Source organism: Oxyura jamaicensis, chromosome 2, assembly GCF_011077185.1.
Source record: "Oxyura jamaicensis isolate SHBP4307 breed ruddy duck chromosome 2, BPBGC_Ojam_1.0, whole genome shotgun sequence".
Classification (NCBI taxonomy): Eukaryota; Metazoa; Chordata; class Aves; order Anseriformes; family Anatidae; genus Oxyura; species Oxyura jamaicensis.
In genome coordinates this window covers 41,206,789-41,231,728 of record NC_048894.1, presented here as the reverse complement: position 1 = coordinate 41,231,728, position 24,940 = coordinate 41,206,789, and the positions used below count along the sequence as shown (strand labels likewise).

Below are 24,940 nucleotides of genomic sequence, written 5' to 3'. Positions count from 1 at the left end.
AGAAGATCCTAAAGGAATATTTTTCTTTAAGACAAGTTTTTAACCCCCCTGACTTCCAAAACAATCTGAATAATGCAGTTCTGAGTTTCTTCATTAAGGCCAGAATTATAAAATCTTAATCAAATCTTTGCTCAAGGTTTTGTAAATCTGGTCTTTATTCAGATACTTACAGCTGGAACACAAATCAGCTTGGAACTTTGGGAAATTAAAATGAATTAAAACAGAAGATAAATCCTGTACACCAAATATTCCATCCATTGTAGCTGTTGTGAGAGAACATATATATTTTGTATGGAGTTTGTCTCCCTCATCTATTTGGTGGATAAATTACAGCTGCTGGATAGAGAACAGATGAAGAGTGCAAAGCTAAAATCTTCCTGATTTTATTTTACTTTTACCATAGACCTATTTGAAATATCGAGTTTAGTCTTTCACTCTTTCCAAGCCTTAAAAAAAGGGTACTTCAAGGATGTTTATTCTGAGTTCTTGCATTTCCTTGAAGAAGCAAGATTGTTATTAAGGAATTTAAGAGCTCTTTTATCTGCTGTTAATTAGTCACTGAAGAGAATTACATGCTTGCAGAATTTGAGGAAGTCTGAATTAAAAAACTTTTCCTGACTTTTATTAAGCATCATCTGGGCTGTGGCACTCACTTCACTATTTCTCCAGTCACTGTAAAATTTTGCAGTCCCTGTAAGATTTCAATTTCAAAAGTGAAAAACAGGTAAGGGGTGGGGGGTGGGGGTGGGGTGGAATAAAACAGAACCATCTGTTTTCTGAACACCTCTCCAGGCATCTTCCATATATCTTTGCCTTTACGGGTGACCTTTACCAAGGTACATTTGTCAAAAAGTTGAGCAACACTCCTGTATTTCATCTGGAGTTTCGCAGTCTTTGTTGATATCACACACCACAGCAGACAGCTCTCCCATCCATAACATTCACGTCTAAGAATGATGAGGTCTGAGAAGAGGCCGGCAGCAGGCAACAAGGGTTTACATTTACAGTACTCGATTATATTTCATGGAATTATAGTGATAACAACCCCAGAGAAATTCTCATTTCCTTGACAATGATAAGGATCATAGGTAGAGTTGGCAACTATATCTAAAACAAGTTATATACGCCTGCAAAACAAGGTTATTTTTAAATGCAGAATTGACTGCTTGCAAACTATTCCTCTGTAAGTTTCTCATAGGAGCAAAAGACATAATTCTGAAGTCATAACCAGTAGAGATAATTCACCTCTGTTTCAAAATTATGGTTTTTAAGTTAAGCCAAAACCTGAGACTGATATTTTAAAAGATGTGTATTTTTTAAAAATCTTATTGGGTGAGGGAAGTGCCTCCAAAGTGGTATGTCTTGACTCAGCTGAAGAACATATTTGCATTTTAGTGTGAAATGTACAGCACCTCAGTTTTAGAAACTTGCTAATCAGACCCTGTTCACTGGCAAACAATGTGAAAAACAAACAAACAAACAAAAAAGTTCAAGGAAGATTTAACTATAACAACATGCTAGGAAGTGGGAAAAGAGTAAGAAACCGGGAGAAAAATATCAGAAAATAAGGTTCAGTATAAGTCATTTTGCTCTCACAAGATACTACTCACCCTGCCAGGTACACACCTATTTACACACACACAGGGAAATATATGTGTATGTGTATTCAGGTGGACTAATTGGTCTACTGTCAGTTTTCCAGAGGATAAATCAATAGCAATACTAACAAGTTCTTAATAAGGCATCCGAATGCACACAGACTTCTCACCTTTTCTACCACCATGTCTTTATGGTATACTAGAATGCTTTTGCAAGAAGAAGGTTTTCATCTGACCCTGGTACTTTCTATTTAAATTATAACTGCTCTTTACTAGCCTTGCTTTACTGCCCTTGTAGTGCAGCAAAAAAACATTTTTAATATTGTACCACACTATTTTAGGGAAAAAAAAAAAAAAAAAAAAAAAAAAAAAAGTCCTATTGGCCTTCACAGCCTTTGGGCTACAAGCCAGGAAATGCTGCTGTCTTTAAGGTGGGAGAGGAGTTCGTGTAGATGCTTCCTGTCCTATGCACTGATGAAATTGTATGACCTTTTCAATATTCACTGGTGATCATAATTAAAATGAGATTCTCTTTGTTATCTAGCAAGCCTTGAAGCTCTCATTTGAGTGGAGGCACAAGTCCCTATTCTTCTTGTTCTACTTAGCCCTGACAGCTTAAGTTTGTGATGAAAGAAACTTGTGCCAACCCAAGCCCTTGTATCAGTATTTTTCCCTCTGACAGTAAATCCCAGGCACAACTGAAGTCGGAAAAACATACAGCTTTAAACCAGCTGGACCAAATATTCCTCCCAAAATACCCCAGATTTCTTTCCCTCATGCTCAGTGAAGATGCTGGCAGTTAGAAGTGTGTCCTGTAAGAGGATCTTCCTCGTGATAAATGGGAACAGCTCCTTTCATTTTAGTGGAACTACATTAAACTTCACGTAAGGATCTGACCCTCTTCTCTTTTCTCTTATATCTGCTTATACAGCAGTGAAGCAAGAGTAGGTGGTCCCACAGCAGATGAATTTTTTTAAAAGGACAGACAAAGCAGAGGGAAGCATGAAAGGGATGATTTGATTTATATAGCCTGCTGCCTCCTTCACTACATCTTCTCCGTGTCTCCAAAGACATGTACAGCTGGTTTAAATGCCCTTCTGTGGGAGAGCAGAGCATGAATATTATTTACTACTCATTGCCTAAAAAGAGAAATACCTCTCTTCTTTGAAGTTGATGTGTGTCTCTGCCACCCTGCTCATTGGGAACCAGCCTTGCAGTGGCCAGGAAGAGGGCCAGCAGTGGGATGTCCCCTACTGGCCCAGGTCCCCATGACAGGAAGGTCTCAGGGCTGGTGAGGAAGAAATCCCCTGGCTGGGACAGGTAGGACTGGGCAACTGATCTCCTTAATCAGGAGCATGAGCATCCTAACATCCGTCTCTCCCAGCACGGCCACGATCCCACAGGAGCAGTGGCAATGATGTTATGGGAGGTCGAAAACAACTTACTGCATCAGCAAGGCTCATGGTGACTGAACAGGGGAACTCCTGCATCCCCCTCTCCCTTGTCAGCAGCTCTCTGAATAATTGAATATCCCCACACAGAACATTCTCACAAAGTATTCATCTTACCTCAGCCTTTCCCACCCTTCCCTCTGCAGAGAGCTCAGGGCTTCTCCCAAATACAGATTACCAGGTTACAGGTTTTTTTCTTGCTTTCCAGTCATTCCCATAACCTCTTGCATCAAATCAGCTCTTCTATTATCTACCCCAGCCAATCCTTTAGCCTTGGGAGCACAAGGACCAGATTCCCACTAACCTTACCCTGCCCAGCTACCTGACCATTTCTTCCTCATATGAAATGAAGTCTACACACAGAAATATGCAACGTCTGAAAGACAGGCAGATGCCTGTCCACATTGCCACTAAAGGACACAGAGAACCCCCTGAGTGTAGCTGTCAGGTGAACAAGGCCTGTTTTGCACAGAGGCAGGTGCCCTGTGGTTGGGCAGGGATGCACATAGAACTTGGCTGACTCTTGGCCTAGGGGAAGTGGCCTCAGGTCGAAGAATCCTGGCAGGCTCAGACATGACTTAGAACGTGCAGTAATTAAGTCTGCATTATGGCACTGATAAGCAATGATTTAATTATTATGCCTTCATTTTTACAGAAAATGTTCCAATGTTGGGCAACTAAGAAAGTAGAAGACTTAAAATAATCAAGAACTTTTTGTATCAATACTGAAGTAGCACATGATCACGGTGAGCACCCTCTGACCCTCTCCCCACCCACCCCTACAAGCCTGTGGATAGGATTCCCAGGATATTGCTGCCACCAAAGTCCACCATCTCTATACACACTAATGCACAATGCGGGGCATTTTAATTCTCGCTTTCCTAAATACAAGACTGAGCTGAGTCAAACAAGACTGCACCCATGTGAGTACATGCACATGTGTGCAGACAGGAGGCTGAAAGAGCTGAAGTCCATGAGTCATGAACCAATGCAGTTTTCCACAAGGGGTAAGAGATGCTATTTCAAAGCAAGTTCATCAGGAAGAGCTTCAGTAGGCATGCCAAGAGGGGTGCCATCAGCCCACTCTCCAAATTGTCAGCCAGATGATGACCTTTCATGGGAGTCTTTTCAGTTTATACTGAAAAGTTGGTTCTTCATCAAGCTCCATCCAATATGTGCAGCAGAAAGTGCACGCTGTCCTACACCTAATGCTGCACTCACGTACCACGAACAGCCATCACCCATATCCCTCTACCAGCTAACGCTGACTGCCACACCTCTAGTCATCGCCATGTTGTGTCAGAACAAATCTACTGGCATCAGAAAGGAAAGCATTTCAACACTGATTAAAGACTTGCCTGCAGGATTTTCCAAATGTAAAGTGTATTTAATCATTGTATTTCAGTGGGTTTTCAGCAAAAGCAGCTCATCTGTGTATGACTCATTCTCCTCAGCCCAAACCATTTGTTCTCTGTGTATGGCATCTATTTTCTGAGGCAGTCAGGGGCCAGGCATGAAATGTGTGTCAGGTCTCCTCAGGTCCACGATTACGTACCGTTGTGTTTTTAATTGAGGTAGTTTCCATGAAAAAACATTCCTCCACTCTCTCATGAGAGCCTGAAAATTCAAAGTTTCTTTCTTCCAAGACAACTTTTTGCTCACCTCCACAGTGCTGTTCACAGAGGACACAGTGGTGTAGAACAGCAGTAATTGAGGGCACATACTGGAATACAAGCATTTAAACAATAATGGTGGTTATTTTCCAGAAGCTGGCTGACTCCAGCAATTTTGCTAAAAAGTAACTTTGTGGGTGATGCTGGATGAACCCCTTACTGAAAGCTAATATCATGCAGTCAACCTGCTTAAATACCTTTTTTTTTTTTTTTTTTTTTTTTTTTTTTTCCACTGAAAAAGCCTACAATTGTACACATTCACTTGCAGATTCCAGAGAGGTCTATGTACAGCCAGACACAAAAAGGCACCATCTGTCTTTTATCATACAAACAATAAAAAATTAAGACAATTGCCACAGTTGTTGGCCAACAGTATAAGGAACGGCTAGTCCCTCTTTGCTGCTATGAAGTGTGAGGATGCAGCACTGAAAAATTGTGTGATACTGTTATCTAGATGTGAAACCCATATTAACCACCAAAGCACAAAAACAACCACCATAATAGTCACTCAGTTCACTTTCCATCAATAACTCATTTATTCTCCAATATCCTGAACCCACTAAAGGCAATGGCAAAACTTCTGCTGTCTTACATTGAGTTCCAAGTGCATTCTTGGATTTGGGAAGGAAGTCTGCTAACAAACAAAGCAAGTTGGGCCAGGAATTGCGGTACATCACAATGTTAAAACTCAAGATAGAGATTTCTTTTTTATATATAAAAATATTTTTCATTGTTACAACTTGCTTCTAGCATGATGTTTTCAACTATATTTTCACAATTGCTACAGTTTCTGAAGAAAAATAAATGTTTTAAAGTATTGCACACCTTGTCTATTGAAAGAATACCTTTATATTTTACCTAGCTCTTCTAAACAGATCATCTTTTTCTCCTTCAGAACTTCAGAAATAATACTTTGTTCATTTATTGATCAGCCATCAAAAAAAAAATCTTGCATAGACATATTTTCTTTGAAAGAAATCCTACTATATTCATCAGTTCAAGAATCTTGTAAAAAACATGAGAAAAGAATAAATCTATGCTGATCCATGCATGCATGAATTTCCCACTGAGGCCCACCATTCATAGCAATAGGAAACATTTATTGTTAAGAAAAAACAAGCTTGTTGAAGGTGAAATGTAAAAATCTGATGTAAAAATCATTTGTGGGAATGTTATTCAACAACAAAGGTAATATTAAACAAGAAAATAATAAAGACGGGGAAAATTCTAACATTTTGACTGTAACTGTGAAGTGGTCAGACATCCCCTTCTTGATGAATCAAACTGGCTAGGTTGGTGTAGTGCAGTGTTGGAGAGTTTGACTGCAACAAGAAAGGGATAAGAAGTTTTGTCTTCTGTAATAGCAACCAAAACCATAGCTCCCGAAATATAGGAACAAGAAGATGTGTGGTTTGCACAGCTATGCAAAGAATACAAAAGGCAGGATCTACCTGAGAATCTGAAATCTCTCCAGCAGGACATTAATTCAACAACAACTCTTTTCCTTTGCCACTAAATTTAATTAACGGGGTACAAAAATATTGTCCAGAGAGCTTATTTGTTGCACTCACAGTTCTTCTTTCAGCCCATGTGAAATGTCTCCATGTTCTCTGATGCTGATAGCTCCATTAAGGAGAGTTTTTGCAGAAAGCAAATGTTAATCTGGCTTAGGTAGAGAAATGAAAAATTGGTAAACCATGAAATGCAGTGTTGAGCACAGAGCTAATCCTCAAAGGAAGAGACAGGAATAGGCTGTCCGAGGACCGACCTTTTTTTTTTTTTTTTTTTTTTTTTTTGGTCCAGGTTCACTTTATGAAGAAGACCTGAAAATTCTGGAGTTTGTTTTTCTTCCCAGTTTTTTCCTTGCTTCTTTATATTTATAACTTTCAGAGTACATCTGAAAGAATATCAGAATATGGTCTCATAGCTACTATTATTTAAGGAAAATGATAACGTTACATGATTTTTTTTCTTAAATGCAGAGAGACATACAAGGAAACCCAGCATTTAACATATGTTAAAACTCAATCATCTTCTTAATATTGTTTGGTCAGATTTGCTTTGAAGACCTATTTTTGCAAATAAAGATGGCGCTATAAAAATCTAGCCATCACTAACTTTGATGATGAGACAGAGGCTAATAATTACAAGGGATAAAGATATCTAAACAGACTGTTTAACATAGGGACTTTTTTTCCCCTTCAATGCCCAGTTTAATCTGCCACTTACAGGCTTTGGAGATTGCTGTGTCTTTATGAATCCTACATGCAAAGTGCCCCACTGAACAAGCAGGATGCTCAAAATGTGCATTTGAAACCTCAAAGCAGCATTAAGAATAATACATGTTTGAATTCCCAAATACTTAACTGCTTCTCAAATTTCCCAGAAATAAGGAAAGCTTAAAAACATGCATTTTTAATTCTGGAGCTTTTGCTGGCCTTAGCGGCTGTATTCAGATTCAGAACCATCTCAAGAAAACTCCTGTAAGGCGCATAGCTATCTCCTAGGAGAAAAACATAGCCAAACACTCTTGTAGTGCCAAAAACCTACTCATTAACAAGTGCAGAAGGGAGAACAGATCCAGGGACACTAGTCACGTTTCCACTCTCCAGCTTTTACAAACAGGACTGCGTCTTATGAGCTAAAAGGCATTACATCATTCACTCAACTATTTTTCCTCCTAGAAAATTGTATTGCTTTTTGTGAGCCAGAAGGAAAGCAAAATATGGCTCACAAAGTTCTACAACAGCTTTATATGGCAACTGATGGGTTTGACTAATGATTTCAGAAAGGGAAGAGGATAAGCTATGCCAGTCATCCCATGTTCTTTCCTGTTATGTGCAGGTGGTGCTGGGACTACCAAGGGCACCATGCAAGGCTGAGGATGGAGGTGTACTTGGCTCAGAAGCAGTGTGAATCACATCTTTGAAGCAACCAAGCAACCTATTTCATGGCTAAATAGGGGCAATGAAAACATCCAAAGGACTTCCAGTTTTATCCATGTGCAAGTGTGTACATGTATCTGACACACTCATATGCACAAGCAAACCTCAGGGAAGCATGAAAGAATGTGAGACATATGGATGACCTGCATGCATACATACTCACATATGTCTAGGCACGCATAAAACACATTCTTCATACATTGACATGGTATGGCCTCTGCAATCTGTATTCATTGCTTGTTGGTTAGTTTCACTTCCCAAATTAACTGACTTGTGGACCAACCAAAACTAAAGATGCCAGGATATTATCCCATCACTTTGAAGTGCTCATACTTTCATTGTATCATCACATCTGGAAAAGAACAGGCAATGATGAAGGCATTTCTATGTGAAAAACAAAGCTTTAGTGTTTTAAGAAGAGCCTATAGGGAAATCCTCATTCTTTTTGGATAGACCACAAGGCGAGGTGTAAGAGTAGCATCAAAGCACCACAAGGTGAGCTGTAAGAGTAGCATCAAAGCACCTCAGGAACGACCTCCAAATAACTTTCCCATAGGCAACAGTGAAAAACTGCCACTGCTTTAGTTAACACAGTCTTGGCACAACTCAACAACGAGAGCCTGAACCCTGTGTGGATGCTAGTGCTGCAGCCCACAGCGAGGATATGTCAGTGGTTAAATGTGGTCTTGCTTTTCCCGGGTTTCAGTCCCACTCCATATACGTGAAACTCCTTGTCTGCACAAAAGCCCCTACACTACAGTGTGTCTCACTGGGAGGGTAGTGTAGCACAACTTGCTTCCCACTGGATTCATGAGAGCAGCGGTGCTGTAAAATCAAGCCCACCTTCCCTTCTTCAAGAACCCAGTGGCACCTCAGAGAGAACAGAATTATAGAATCACAGAATGGTTTGGGTTGGAAGGGACCTTAAAGATGACCTTGTTCCAACCCCCTGCCATGGACAGGGACACTTCCCACCAGACAAGGTTGCCCAAAGCCCCATCCAGCCTGGCCTTGAACACCTCCAGGGATGGGGCATCCACAGCTTCTCTGGGCAGCATGTTCCAGTGCCTCATCACCCTCTGAGTAAAGAACTTATTCCTAACATCTAATTTAAATCTACCGTCTTTTAGTTTAAACTCATTTCCCTTGTCCTCTCACGACACTCCCTGACAAAGAGTCCCTCCCCAGCTTTCCTGCAGGCCCCCTTTAGGCACTGGAAGCCTGCTATAAGGTCTCCCCAGAACCTTCTCCTTTGTCAGCCTATCAGCAGAAGCACAGATATGAGCCTTTCTTAGAGAAGCTCTCCCTGCAATGAACAGATCTGGGGTTCTCTGAGCTGCGAATTGTGTCTGCACCAGTGTTAAATAATTTGGTGACCATGACTTCAATCAATTTATGGAATCCCACCTTTTAATGCATTTTCTTCTCTACAGTATCTTGTGTTTTATCACTTAAACACATACTCTATAACAACAACAAAACTATTTTAAAACAAAAACAAAAACAAAAGCCTGCTGCCTGATAATCCTTAATTGGTACTGTGCTAATTTCTGATCACTTTTTTGTGTTCTACTCCAGGTTTTACCTTCTCTTCCTCTGGCATTTCACTGCTATGCCAAAGAGACCCAGGCTGTTTGATCTGCTCTGCTACGGAAGCCACCTCAGATCCTTCATGACTTACTGCCTTTCTCCACATCTTCTAGATGTCTCCACTTCTTCACATAGTTCTGGACCACAGATTTATGGTTTTGGACATGAGTGGAACTCAAACTGAGTCTGATGTTTCAGGTATGGATTTCTCACAGATCTTATACAGGGGTTTTATAGAGTTGTTCCACCATGCTGTTTGGCTGTCTATTTTCCTTGTAATATTTTCTGGTGTTTATCATTGAAAGGCTTCCCACTGTGCCTCCAAGATGTTTTTTGCATGTGATTATAGCTAATTTAGACTATTCTTGTATTCAGAGCAAAAGGATGTGCCCTCTGCAGTACTTTGCAATTATTCACACCAAATCCAGCCTTCATTTTATTATTGTCTGATAACTTAGAAATGTGAGAACCTTCTGTATTTCTTCACAGTTAGTTGTAGGTTCGACTGCCCTGAGTAACTTATCAACTACAAATGTTATCAGAGCATTATTAAGTCCCTTTTCCAGATCATTCAGAAATATCTTGCACAGTAGTGGACCCAGTCTGAGATTTCTGGAACATCTCAAAAGTTTTCGTAACCATTCTCCTTCAAGAAAGCGATTTTTTCTCACTTTTGGGTCTTGTCTTTTAATCCCTAATACAACTTTTCCTCTTCTTACAGGTGATTATATCTGCATTCAAAACATTTACCCAAACACAGTGCTTCTTCAGTAATCTGTTTAGCTCTTGGCTCTTAGAGGATTCATGTTTCTGATATGTTTGGAACGAAAAAGTTCTGATTTGTTTTGTATTTGTTAGCTTGCCCCACCATATATGGCACCTGAAAATTGTTCCTTCCTCAGCAAAGCACACTGAAAGATCTGTTGTTTGTCAGGCACCTCTTTCTCCTCAAAAAGACCAGTCAATGTGCCTACAACGTACTAATGCTGTCTGTTTCCTGCTTCTTGCTTTGGACTCATAAATAATATATATAAATATATATATACACACATATATAAATAATAAAATGCTTGGAATAAAACCCATCCTTCAATGGGGAGCTTACAGAACTGCTAAGCTCCCTTGGAAACTGCCAAAGGGATGTCAGCCTCAGAAAGTTAGGGCAATGATGAGGCAAAATCTTGCTACTGAAGAAAACTTATATTAGTGGTGAAGGTATTTGTATCTAATTCTGCAAAAAACTGATAACAGAATAAAAGTATATATAGAATACATAAGTATACCACGTATATAGAATAAAGTATGAATCTAAATATATGCAGCCCAAATGCACCATCACAGTTCTCACCTGCAGAGTATAGTAACACTACAAAATTAGCAGAGGAAATGCAGCTTTAGTTGTAAGAAAAAAAAAAAAAATATATATATATATATATATATATATATCCTGGGAGTTATCTTTTACTATTTAGAAACAAAGACATGTTTTTGTTTGTTTGTTTGTTTGTTTGTTAGATTTAGGATACTGATAAATCACATTTAACTTCTTGAGCCCTAGCCCTTTTTCTGAAGTATCTTAATTAAAAAATTAACAAGCACAGTGTTATGCATTTTCCTCTTAATTTTCTGTCATATGCTGTCTCCTGTGACTACGGAAACATCCGTTTCCTCTCATCTGTATTTATATGCGAACATATCACAGCTAGAAACTTACTGATTTACTCATTTTTGAGTGAAACAATTTTGAGAAAATTCCATTAAGTGTTATGCAATCAAAGCTTAAAAAGTTTTTTTGCCATTGACTTCAAAGGGCAGGGCTTCCCTACACAGAAAAGCTTTGGACAGAAAGGTGCGTAGTAAACATGAAAAAAACATGTATCTTCTTAGGCTAAATGTTTTTAACTTTTCTGTTCCTTTTCATTGAAATAAACAAGTGTAACTTAAACACTTGAGTTGTCATGAGTACTAGCACTGTTAAATACTTGAGTTGTCATGAGTATTAGCACTGCTATGGTGACATAGCTGAGAACAGTGATTTATTTTTTTCCCCTCATCAGTGAAATTTAGCTTGAGGAGTTTACACCTACCATCTAGTTGTCAGAGCATTACCTTTATTCTTAGATTTTAAACAGAGACTTCAGTATTGGTTTCAGTTTTGTGATGAGATGTTTGATAGGGAATCTACTATGGAAAATCAGTTGACCCAGAGAACTGATGTGAAACCAGCCTTCCAGAGCCATTCTATTGAATACAGTTTAGCTGGGTTTAAATTGGTTTTGCTCAGGATTTATAACACCTGGGGTCAGAAGCTCAGCTGGTGTAAGAGTGCACCAGCTACAGAACCGATCTTATGGATCAAGTAATATGTTGAAAAAAATGGAAAAACTGAAGATAAATTATTTAGATAGCTTTCTCAGACAGTTTGGGTGAGGAGGGTTGTTTGTTTTCATTTAAAATAAAACCTGCTTGAAAACAAATTTTAATAATCTGCAAGTGACAGACACTAAAGATTTTTGTAAACATTTCAATTTAAATCACTTTGTCCAAATTTTGTGGGGGAACTCCTGTACTTAGTTCTGAATGAAGAGCACTAAATTCCAGAGTAAGTCAGCACCTCCTGTTTGCTCTCTTCTTTTAGCTAGTCCTCCCTGTTCTTTTTCCAGAAGTAGCTGACATCCAAAATATTGCGTGAGCAGCACAGCAACAGAAACAAGACAAATTTTACCCTTAAGGAGATTTTACAGAAAATAAGAGAATTGGATCAAGGAATGAACTTGTATCCACCTATTCAGAGGCCCAACAGGCCTCTGTAGAGGCCTACAGGCCTCTGCGTATCCTCACGTAGATATGTCCTGTTGGGCAAGGTTTGTTATACATTCAGTACAGTATATTTTATCTCATCTCTTCAAATTCACATTTGTATTTAGTCCAACTGCTTTTGGCTCCTGCAAGAAGTCACACAGAGCTTGCGAGGCTGCAGACAGCACTTCTGCAATGGTGGAAATTTTGGCAAGACAGAGCTTGAAAAACAAACCATATAAAATGCAAACTAAACAGGATGCATAATGAACAGCCTCCTTTCCTTAGAAAACATTTTTATTATTATTTATTTTTTACTTTGGGGATGGCAGAGAGCAGGTATTTTGGATGGACCCTGCCCTTTGCAAACATTAACATTCTCTAAAGGTTCCAAAAATGGTTCATCTGAAATACCGAAGGCTTTTTGAGAAAACAGTGCACACAAGTGGAGTCAGTCAGAAGAACAACTACTCGGGATTCTGGCCAAAAAGATGAAATAAAAAGTTGACTCTGTGCACATTAAAAAATAAAAAATAAAAATAAATCCGTGTTGTCTCCCTGTTTTATAATAGATTTTAGAGGTGATATTTATTTTTTTTAACAATGTTCTGAAAGAAATAAGATAAATAACATTGTGCCCTCTAAAATGTAAAAGAATACACTCATAACAGAAATAATGGATAACCTAATAGGAGATACTACTCTGGATTTTTTTTGAAAATTTTACGGCTGTCCTTTCTAACTTCTTTTTGCAAAGCAGCATTTTGTACATTTTTTTAATCCACACTGCTGCAATCTGTATTCTAATGTTAGTTAGACAGAATCTATAGGGACCCAGAGATAAATGTCCTTTATCACCATAATAAAATGATAAGAGAAACACATTCTTGTGAATTTGTTCCCTTCAAAAACTTTATCTATGAAAACAGAAAACCATCATGGTTCTGAAGACAGTAGGGCTTTAAAATATACATTTTATATTCAAGGCTGAGTTTAACCTCATGAGCTTTTTATTTTCCTAAGCATTTATCCATAAAATCATATAAAAATATCTTGTCTAACACACAACAGAATATGCTCAGCCTATATATTCAATTTTACTTTGTTCAGCCTTTTTAAAAATATGTTGCATCCAAAAAATGAAACCACTTTCAGTTATGAGCCCATATACAGATTAGAAAGACTATTTTTTTTTTTTTCTTTTTCTTCCCATCATGATTGGTGATCTATTTTGAACACTATGACTAAGTTTGCTCTTGCCATGCTGCTGCCCTCCCCAGTGCTCAGGACATCTGCTTGAAGCTCATGGGTGGCAGTAAGTGGGTGTAAGATGAAAACTAGCCCCACTTCTCTACTTACCTCTCTTCGGTGTTCTCTAATGTTGGTCCTTCATGTTGGTTTCTCCCTAACACTGCCAAAACACTCTCCAGGATCCTACCTGAGTTTCCATTCCCTTCTCCTGAAGTCAGGGTATTCTCTCATCACAATGAGCAGCCCACAAATGGGCCACCACTCGCCAGCTCTTCACCTTGTGCCCTGGGGACAGAAGTGCCCTCCGGGGACTCTCTACTCTCAGACTTCTCACAGCCCACTTCATTATCGCTCTCAAGTTCCACCTCATGAGCATTGATCAAACTCAATATACTCTGGCACCAGACAGGTTTCTGATCAATAAATTACTCTGTTTTACATGGTTCAAAGTTAAGCTTTTATTTGTTTTTTAAATTAAAAAAATAAATTTCATTATTAAATAGTGGAATGGGTCTAAACTAAGGTTTACATATTAATTCACTTGCTTTAGGATACCAGAGAAATAATTAATGTATACCATCCAGACAAAACTCTGTTAGAAAGCTCAACAGTGGCGTAATTCAGTTAAACAGGAGGAAAAAAAAAAAAAAAAAAAAAAAAAAAAAAAAGTCTTCATGTTTACAATGAATGTTAGAAGTAAATCTCTGGTTTTAGTGTCATCCAAATCTCATTTCCATCGCAAAGACAGTCATTGTATTCAGAATACTATACCACAGTGCTAATGTCATCGGCTTCATCTGGTTTCTTTTGCCTGCTTGGCAGGGATTTCAAGTACTCAAGGTGCCTCCTTGCATCCTCCTGATTTTGCCGGACGTAATAAACCACGTACGAGATCACCATGGTGAACCAGCCAAACATGGTGACCAGCATGGCATAATCAGTAGTCTTTTTGGGAAGGTTGCAGAGGTCAGCATCGTTGGCAGCATTGAGGAAAGGTCTCCCGGCATGTTCATCCAGCACAGAGGTCTTGCAGATGACGTTGTTGGCTGTCTCGTGGTTGGAGGCCATGCTCCTCAACACCTGCTGCAGTGTGCAGTCACAGTGCCAGGGGTTGTTGGCAATTCTGGCTCTGGCCTTTAAGTTGTTGAAAGCGTTTTTGTGCACGCTTTGAATCCGGTTGTCAGACAAATCCAGAGTCTGTAAGGTTTCTGCCACCCCCTTAAAGGCATGTTCATCTATAAATTCAATCCCGTTTTTTGATAAATTGAGGACTCTCAGTTGGTGCAAGTCCTTAAAAATCTCATTGGGGATAGACGTTATCTGATTGGAGTCCAAATAAAGTAAGACCGTTTCTGGAGGAAGATCTCTGGGTATCTCCTTGAGGTTTGCATTGCTACAGCTGACGTTTAAACCTCCGGAGTGAGAACAGAGGCAGCCTTTCGGGCACATACTGGCAGAATGAAAGCACAGTATCATGAGGACAAAACTTTGTAAGAGCAGACACATGGAGAGGGAACGAGTTAGCCACAGGTCTACCAAATGCATGCTGGGGTGTCAGCATAATCACACAACCATTTCTCATTCAGCCAACAGTGGTGGGAAAAGGATCGGCAAAGCTGAAGTGTGGCTTCATTTTCTTCGGTGGGATTAGTAAAAAATGACTAACATGTGGACTTCCTCATCATCAATACTCTTCTTAAAAGCATACCTGCAAAGAGGAAGAAAAGTTCCTTATACCATAAACTCCAATCCCAATTTGGTTTAAAAAAAATAGAAATAAATGAAGGCAAAGTGAAAGGTAACACCAAATAAACGATCTATTTTCTTATCAGTGCAGCAGAGTATTTATTCAGGTACCTCCTATTAGCATTAATCTGAGTTTAGTACATAAATCCCCAGGACACTTTTAAGACGATAGACTACACTCATTACAAATTGCACAGGTTCAGGCTTTAACACTTATTAGAGGAGGCACTGGTTTGTTCTTAAAAGCAGACTTTTCTAAAATACCCATAAAAATAAATTACATTTTCCCTTGCTAAAGTAGAAGGTGCATTAGCAGGAGTTAGGAGTTGGATCTCCAGCAACAGTGACAGGTAAGTGAAGAATTTGTGATGGTTAATGTGAATTAATCTTAAAAATAATTTATGTTATTTTAAGTACAAATCACAGTTAAAGTATTTCCTTTCTAAGGCACTTTAACAACAACAAAAATTTACGCAAACCAAATAATGTTAGAAGATACCACAAATATCCATCATCTCCTTGTTTTCTGCCCCGATTTCCTTCTTGCTTTTGAATGCTTATTTCCTGTACCTCACAGTAGTTTGTGAGCTACTATCAAGACCCACAGAAGTAATTTCTACTACCATTTTCCTTGAAAATTTTATTTACATTTAAGGTGGAAAAAAGAAATAAATACAATTGTCAAAAACTCAATACCCCAAACCAAGCAAACTTCACATAAAACTATGTGCTAGCCAAACAACAACAAAAAAATCATGCCATGTAGTTTGCTAATAGAACATATGAAAAATAGTGTTTCTTCTTCTCCACTTGCAACTTGGCTTAAAAATAGTAAATACCCAGAAGCTTTTCCATTTTCTTCTTTAATTGGAACACAAATACAAAAGTCTAAAATGCTGACCTATAAGGTTTCAAAGACAACCTCATTTATTTTTCCCCTTATTATGGTAAACTATGAATTTCTAACCACAGCAGGTCCATTTGTTTTCATGTGCATGCCCTTTGTCTCTGTAACAGCTTCGATATTTGCAGCCTTCATGTTATATTTACATATAAATGATTTTTTTTTTTTCAAACACACAGTGTAGTCCACTGAACAATAAAATCCCTGCAGGGAGGATGTGTGTGATTGTACAGGAAGAAGAAGAAATTGTATTGCAATTATATTTGCCTGCAGAATTCACATACTAACTGCATTTTTGGCACATCAGAGTAACATGGATTAAACGTGTCATTGAATCTTTCAAACACATAATGCACATTTTATTTAGCCCTTTTGCCTAGGTTTAATATGTCAGCAACCCCACAGGAAAAAACATCTTAAGAGTAAGTACATTATCTGTGATTACTCCATTCCTATGGCTTGGGAATGACAAAAGTCCACCTCTCACCACAATTTCCTGTATCACCACCACTTTTCAACTTGTTTATTGATAAAAAGAGAGATTGCCCAAGAACCTAAACAGAAAGTTTATGCCTTGGCTCTGTAACACGGAGATCTTGTTTCTTAAAAAAGAAAGGAAGTTGTTAGCGATTTCTCTTGTGAAGTTAACCCTGGAAAAGCAAAACCATTATCAAGGAAAGTAAGCAGAACACGAAGAGCTGAAGAGCTCCCTATGAGGAATGAGAGGTGAGGCAGCATCTCCGAAATCAACAGAGCCCTGCATGACACATGTGAAACAGGGTTTACAGAAAAGAAGCCCACTGCACTGGTTGCATCTGTGCCATTGCTCCTTATGGCTCTTGGGTCACTGCAGTGTCCGGTCTTCAGATCAGACAGAAATCAGCTACAGTAGGAGACGAGCTACAGAAGTTGTTTTTTCCCAGCCTGCTCAAAAGTGCTAAGTACTTGCTAAAATGTGCAGCCCATTCCGAGGCCAAGCTGGAGGTGGCAGCTGCTCCCTCTGGCAGCTCCAGGCTGGCAATCTGCTCCTCCCTCCCACAGCCCTAGGTGCTGCGGCAAGAAGGTCTGTCCCCACAAAAAACAGCCATCTATTTTCTTTTCCCTTCATGTTTACATTGCCATCGCAGAACTAGTAGGCATCGTCTCATCACCTACTACTCATACGCAGCAGCTTTCCAGCAGTGATACTGCAGGAATGGACTGGGGTAAAAGAGCAAAGAGCTGCAGTAGTCTCAGATGCTTAATTTTGCAGAGGCATAAAGTTCCAACTGTTTTCAACAAATTGTGAGGATTAAACATCATATTCGCTTCCTTACAGGCTAAAAAAGACTATGAAAATCCTGATGAAAAAAATACCCAAAAGATAAAGAGTGTTTTAGCATATAACCTTCTCTAGTTCTGTACCAGCACCTTCAACAGCAAAAGATAGCATCAGTGACATGGTTATGAATCTATCAGAACTATCTTTAGGAACTGCTAAGACTTAGATCATTATCAGTCCCTGGATAGCAATGCCAGTTATCAGAAATGTGACACTAAAATCCATGGCGATGCTACCAGACTCAGCTTTTTTGCACAACAACGTTCATTAAGAGCATAAGAGTGTGGGAAAAAGTCCATGTGCCAACCTGAAATTACACCGTGGATCCTGCTGAGACCTCCATAGAACAGCTATGCCACCAAATATACTGTGTCAAAGATGGCCCCAAGCACCAAAGTCAATGTGGAATGTCTTCATTCCAGTGAAGACAAGTGAAGCTCTTTTTCTTTAATGTATTAATGTGTTTAGAGTGGAAGGAGTAGGATCATTACAGACTAAGCAGGCAAATGTTTAATGAAGCAATGTGTCTTCATAAGAGAATACTCAGTAAATGAGTAAAGAGGGAGAAAAACTCCCACTGTTTTAAGTTGTTAAAAAGAGCAAATATGAGTTTAAACCTGTAATTAACAATCCAGCCAACAAAAACTTAGCTGAGCAAGAATAAAGCTCGGCAAATTCTCAGTAAATTAACTGGAAGCATTCCAATGGGACTCAGTATCAGTCGAGGGAAACAGAGCTTTGTTTACTTCCACAGTCAGAGTATCTGATCCAGGGGATATCTGTGGTTTGGGTTCCACCAACCAACCAATACAAAGCACTTCCTTGACAGGCATCCTACCAACTTCAACAAGACAAAAGAGAACTAGGATCTGACCTTTTGTAATGCCAAAAGGAAGATTTTTGGCTTCTTGAGAATCTATTGAATTTTCTCCGCCTGAAACACACTAAATAAAGTAGAAGGTAATGGAGGCTGGAACAAGGACAAGAGAGAAAAACAGACAGAAAAACTAAAGATTACAGAAAAAGAAGTGGGAGACAGAATTAAAATAAGCATATGAATTAACTGGAAGTCTGCAAATAAAGAAAAAAACATGGAAAAATAAATTAAAAAGTAAATGAAGGCACAGGGCAAACATAGCAATGCTACAAGCACAGATAACAGAAAGGCTTAAACAGGCATTTTGTGTACATTGCTAAAGTACAAGTACACACAGAAAACCTAACACATAAGTCAAATATTGCAAGGCTATAAAACTACAGAGTGAAGATGGCAAGAAATAATTTTTTAGTCTTGCAGTTTTAACTGGTTTTCAAGCTTTCCTCTTCTCATGTTCCCCCAAGACCACTCACTCAGTACAAACATCCAACAGTGTGGGAAAATGTACACAGACTGAAATCCTCAAGGAAAGCACATTTGCTCTTAATATACAGTGAGAGTTGTACCAAGTTCCAGGTGTGAGGTACTTGCAGAGGTTTGCTTTTCCAGCAAGCAAGGTGTGTTGACTGTATCTTGGCATCTGAGAGCTTAGCATCTGTGATACTACCAATTCAGGTATTTAATTAATAACTCCTCCCCACACAAATTCAGTGAGATAAAGAAGCATTAATGCCACAGACTACCCATCTGGAGAAAAGGGACTGCAGATTTAGCCAAGTCACACAGAAAGGCCATAACAAGCCTACTTTCAATAGTAATTCATGCTATTGTGCTTTCAGAGCACGATAAAGGAAATGCTATAAAGATCACAGAGAACAGCTTAAAAGTGACACTGAAACAGACTGAGGAATTTTTTTAGGACAATACTAAGACAACAAAAGCCATATAAAAAAAAAAAAAAAGAATCAATCACATATTTAGCTAAAGATGCCTGACCTAACAAAAGAGAAGAGGAAAGGCAAGGGGAAATGGTTTTTTTTATTTTCTATTTTAGAGTGAACACTTTCAGAGTCTATGTGGCAGCTCTTCAGTCTTTACCCAAGTGCTCACAAACATGTGAGCAGTTTTTCACTGGCACTCCACATAGCCTCAGCCCCCATGAAAAGTCAGAGAGAAGCAGCTGCCAGTCCCTTGCACTTTAAAGCCAGCCACTGCCAAGTACTCCAAAGGAGAGACCAAAATCAGTCTTAAGAGCTATCCTACAGCATTTCAAACACACACACAGAGCCTCCCCAGCTGTCAGGATCAGCTTGCATCTCCACCAAGATGAAGTCATTGGAGCCCCTTGTTAATGACACTCTTCCTGGAAATTTCCACCTTCCAAATGGAAGAGAGAAACTCACTCCCTGCTTGTTCATCAGGTTCCTTCTCCATACATTGTGTATCCAGATTCCAGTAGCATTCTCCAAAGATTATTTTCAAGCACTACAAGAAACTACCTGCGATAGCCAAATATCTTTGTTCAAGTCATTCCAGTATCACAGAAGGTTCACTTGGAATTTCACTGGGATTCTCAGACAGTTTCAGCTGAATTTCCAAGCATTTCTGCTGAGGAAGGATCAAGAATATTGCACTTTTCCTTGTGGTTATTCATCAGGCAAGATCTCACAAGATAAAGACAAAACCATTACCTGACCCATTTAATATAAATATATGGATAGGATGATTCCTGTCTTAAATCACAGCAATGAGGCACACACATGAAGTCTGTAGAACAGTATCATACAGGTTCCTGCAAACATAAGGCCCCCAGACTCACACACAGCATCATCACTCATCTTGTTTGCTGTCAAACACTGATGGAAGGAATCAGCAGCAGCTCTCTGTTGTCTACTGGCCTTCAGTGGACAACAGATTGTCCAGACTCTTCAGTGGTATGAGATGGGAGGATATTTAATTGTTGTCATCATCATTCACAAAGAAGCAAAGAATGGTAAATGGAGAAAGATATGATCCTAAAAAGTCATTCTGGTTCCCTAAGCCAACTACCAGAGACATTGGGCAAAATGTGCTCTTAGCAATAAAAAAATGCATAAATAAATTTGGGAAAAGGCTGTTTCTTTGGGATGTGTTGTCATGGGGCCTCAAGAAAAAAGACAGAAGGTGCTATGTCATCAAGCTGCAGTGGAAGCACAGTCTCCTTCTGAGCACAGGAGACATCAGAAAACATGCTTCTTCCTATTACAGCCCTCTTCCTACCCATTGTGCAGTGTCCCTCTCTTTCCCCTCTCCCTTCTGCAGGCCCTAATAGGCTCATCACAGTTATCTGACAGACAACTGGAGGGGTCAGTTAGCTACACCTACCCCCTTGGAGCCCAAACCCAAGAACAAGAGAGTGTAGCACTACCAATGGGGAAAATACAGTCCCAGTGGTACAAGAAGTTTTTCTCCCCTGGGTAGGCTCAGAAAGGCTGCAAAGACATGGCAGGACTACAGAGGCATGACACAAGATGAGTTACAAAGAACAGAAGCATGCAAAACGTCTAGCATAAGAAGAGGGACTGCTGTCCTGTCCCAAAAACATGAGTGATACTAAGATCAACTGCTGTAGCACTGGATCCTGGGGGAAGATGGTGAGGGCAAAGGACAAGGCGAGCTTGTGGAGTCAAGCCTGGACGCACAGTATGAAAGGGAGAGCATAACTGTCAGCCCCCTACAGATTTTTATGTGGTTTCTAGGGTCGGAAAGTCTGGCTACAAAGGATTTTCACTGCTGATCTCTTACACCAGGAGATAGTTCCATCTCAGGCTTGACCATCTGTGCAGATTCCATAAGCTAAATTATGTTGTCTTTGGCATTTGAGCAACTACACTGTCCTCATGGTGTGCAAAGAGAGCTGGATGTCACACATGTCTCACTGTGAAGGAAATTCGGAGATAGCAGCTCCATTTTCTCTACCAAAAATGTGCTAGAATAATCTCTCTTCTTGTCATCAAAGCTGGATCCCCTGATGAAAAAGATTGCAATTCTCATTCCAGCAATGTCAGTGGGGTCACAGCTAACCAGAGATGCTCAGCATCTGGGCCCACAGTTTGTATTTGTTGTCACTGAAGGTGCCAAGATTAGAGAGGAATTGCTTGTTATTGGAGTCTATATGCTCAAACCAGCAAGCAAGAATGGCAAGAGGAAAAAGACAGAAGCCAACACAACAGCCACAGGGAGTGGCCTGTTGGCTGTGTAATGATCACTCAATCTGTTCTGTCACTTTTTGACCTTCAGAAATGACAGTGAGGAAGAATTACACACCAGCCAATTTCTGAAGAAGCTGTGGGTTGTAGAGTCCAGGTCCACAAGTCTCAGATCTCTACAGATCTCATCTGTCGTCCTCATTTGAGAACAGACCCCACATTGCACCGCAGAGCTCCACATTCCCTGGGATCATAGAATCCACTGCAATCATCCCTGTTTTTTCTGTTAATAACAAAGGCACCCCCGTGAGCAGCTGCGTGCCCTCTATGCTGCAGATGGGCTGCACGTCATGGTGCCTCCTGCCCTCCTCACATATGACCTGTACAACCCCGACAGGAAACTAAAGTGCTGACATACATGTGTACAGCTCCAGTGTCTTCAGAAGGAACTCTCAGCTTCAGTGCATCCTAGAAGCCTTCAATAGATCCCAACAAAAAAGACACAACTTTCAAAGCCCAGTCCAATGCCTGACTTTCAGAGTAACAAACCTCTTGGGTGTTAATGGTGGAAGTCTGACACAGAATTAGAGAAGCCCAGGAAATAAAGACTCCTGTCAGGCTAATTTCTTAGGTATCCATTGCAGCAAACATGCAATTTGAATAAATATTAAAATTTTGTAACTAACAATCCATTAAAAGGGAACACTGCAGCATGATCATTGTTCTATCTGACTTCTAGTCAATTACAGAGATGTTTTATAGCTTTGAAACATCAGGCATTATTGTTACCTTTTTGTCTTGAAGACATTGACTGTCTTGGTATATAGAAAATACATGCTCATTGATAAATCTATCTTCCAATTTCTCTGTTAAAATGGGCCTAGCTTTGCCATATCAAATACTTTTATTTTAAAACAGGTTTATCAAATTATCCACTGACAAAGAAAACACTCCTTTTTAATGGATTGTTTTCCTTGAGCTCATTTTCCTGTAATGCCAGTCAGTTTGTCCGAATACACACAAACCAGCTTTACTGTCCACTTGCAAACATGGCTGTATTTTATGTCTTTCTACTCCTTTCTTTTTTTTTTTTTTTTTCCATTAATATAGTCATATAATGCCATAAACTAACATATCTAAAAATATTATCCTGCAGTGATTCTATTAATAAGATAGCCACAAGCTGGAGACTACAGGCTAAAATTCACAGGTGAGTCCCCCATCCAAACATTCCAGTTTGCTGAAGAACCAAGGACAGGACAATTTTACTTGAACCAGAATGATTTGCCACCACTACTCCCAACCAGCTGCAGATGGCATATTTACAAAGAATCCAAAAAGGAAGATTTCCACAGGAAGAATTATTTCCATGTATCCTATTAATTTTTAGCTATGGGGTTAGTACAAACCTTTCGGTAAGCTACACACTGGCTTGTCCTGTACACCTGCATGCTGAAACTCTGGAGGCTGAGGGTCTGTGCACACTGGAGGATAAAACCAATGTGAAATCCTGTCTGCCTGGCTGCTCCAAAAGCTGGAAAGTGAGGATAACTGCAAGCTGGAGCTGAGCAGGAGCAGCCGGACCCAAAGGAGAACACAGCAGTTGTTTCTTATTTCTGTGCTGCCTGCTCACTATAGAATGACAAGTTTCATGGGTACCAAGTGAATTCCTCCAGACAAACAACACAACTCTATAAAAAAAATAAAAATACAGCCTGTGTATTGTCAGAGGGGAAGGCATCCTGGCATGCTGCAGCCAAAGGCAATCTCACTAGCTGTGCACACACTCCAAGCTGGACAACTGATCCCTCTCTCTGGCTCCAGGATACTGCCAGGGAATTCAATTTAGCATCCGAAACAAGAATCTGGCGTCGAGTCTCTGGAGCCAGGGTGCTGGCAACCTCCGTCTTTCAGGCATCTTTCCCTGGCACTCCTTAAATGCAGTGCAGCTGCCTGGCTGTTTCTGACCACAGCTACCTTGAAGGTAGGCAGTCACGATGCTATAAAGCAGCAAACCAGGGAGATGCCAAGAGCTGCCTGCAAGGAGCCAGGTGATTTAAATTCCCAAAAGAAAGTCTCCAGCCATGGAAGACTTTCAGGATCTCAGAGCATGGCACAATGAAATCCTAAAGCAGTAACAGAAATAAATGAATAGAAGCCAACAGCAAATGAGGTGAGAAAAAAGGGGTGCAAAAGATCACTGATTCAGTGAATAATTGAAATGTCATGATTAATCATTGTGAGCCTGAACTTCAATTACATAATGGATTCATTATCTAATGAAATACCAAATGTACTCAAACTATAATATTCTCCCTCAAGACAGCACTCAGAATGAATGTCAATATTTTGTTCCCCAAAACCTTCCAGTATAGATATCTTTCTAACAGCTGCTCATCATAAAACATCTCTAGTGGCAGAAGCATACTGTATAGGTACAGGTTTATAGATCTTACCCTCTCTTAACAGAGTAATAGAATGGTTAAGGAGAGCCAAATGAACATTTTAAGCTATAATTACTTTCTGATTGTGAGATCACCAAATGTATCACGCTTTATTACAGATTAACAGCTTACTTAATTATAATGTGTGGGCAAATGAATCAGCACTTTAAGACTGATGGGTTGGGCTCATGGTAAAAAATGTATTTGACTTTCCTCCTTTTTCATCTCGTCAGAAATTATTTTATAATTCGCTGCTGATAAATAATTTTGTGAAGCTTAGCAGATTAAGAACAGATCAATGACAAGAAAAATATTAGCCATTATCTCCTATCTTTCCTAAGATGCTTTGCTCTTGGACGTTTTCTGCGGCAACATATTCCTTGGAATGAAATCTGATACGCTTGATGGAAATTAAAGGAACAGATGTCAGGGATGGTCTTAGTTCTCTTTCTTTCAAGCCCTAACAAAGAATGGATATGGTTTTACTCTTCCAATGTCACCATCCCTTGATTTTTCAATGATGTTTAATGCTGCCTACTTTTCTCAGTTATTTCCTGCATCCTCTTCAGATGATTTAGACTACGAAGGGTTCTCATGCTTTCTCTGAGCAATACACCCTGCTGGGAAATATAAACAACATTCTGTATGCCTATCTATGCCATTTGAAAAAGGAACCAAAACATTACATATACTTATAGTGCATAGGTAGCATCAACATGAAGTAAGTGAAAAATGAGAAGGATAAGAAAGAAGCTGAGTATCATCAACTGTTGAACATTGCTCACCATTGTATTTTCAAGAGATTGGCTTGATGATCTACAAGAGAATGAACAAAGGCTTGAGATAAGCCAGTCACTCCTCAGCAAACATATCTGTGAAATGGATGTTTTTTTTACTACTATGTAAGTACACGAAGAACAGTATTACAGACACTCAAGGGAAATGCTCCACCACAGACAAATGACTGTCTGAAGTGTTCTCCAAAGCCATATAATTTGTTTCTAGATTAATTATTAGTGTGCATTAGACTCAAAACTGTTTTTCCAGTTTAGGATCATATTCCATCAATTCTCACTCACATTTTCTGTAACATCAACTGTTCTGTTCTAGCAAGAAAACCCATTCCAGCAGCAGTCAAGCCAATCCTCCAGAT

General features: G+C 39.5%; 1 protein-coding gene across 2 annotated transcripts in view; it reads right to left on the bottom strand.

The window, feature by feature from the left end:
- Positions 1-13,134: 13,134 nt before the first annotated feature.
- Positions 13,135-24,940, bottom strand: part of LRRC3B (leucine rich repeat containing 3B) — a 46,075-nt gene continuing 34,269 nt past the window's right edge. For both annotated transcript variants that reach the window (XM_035318252.1, XM_035318251.1), the window contains exon 2: positions 13,135-15,015. In XM_035318252.1, coding sequence (XP_035174143.1) covers positions 14,073-14,852 — 780 coding nt within the window. In that variant the 5' untranslated portion in view covers positions 14,853-15,015 and the 3' untranslated portion in view covers positions 13,135-14,072. The remainder of the gene's footprint in view (positions 15,016-24,940) is intronic.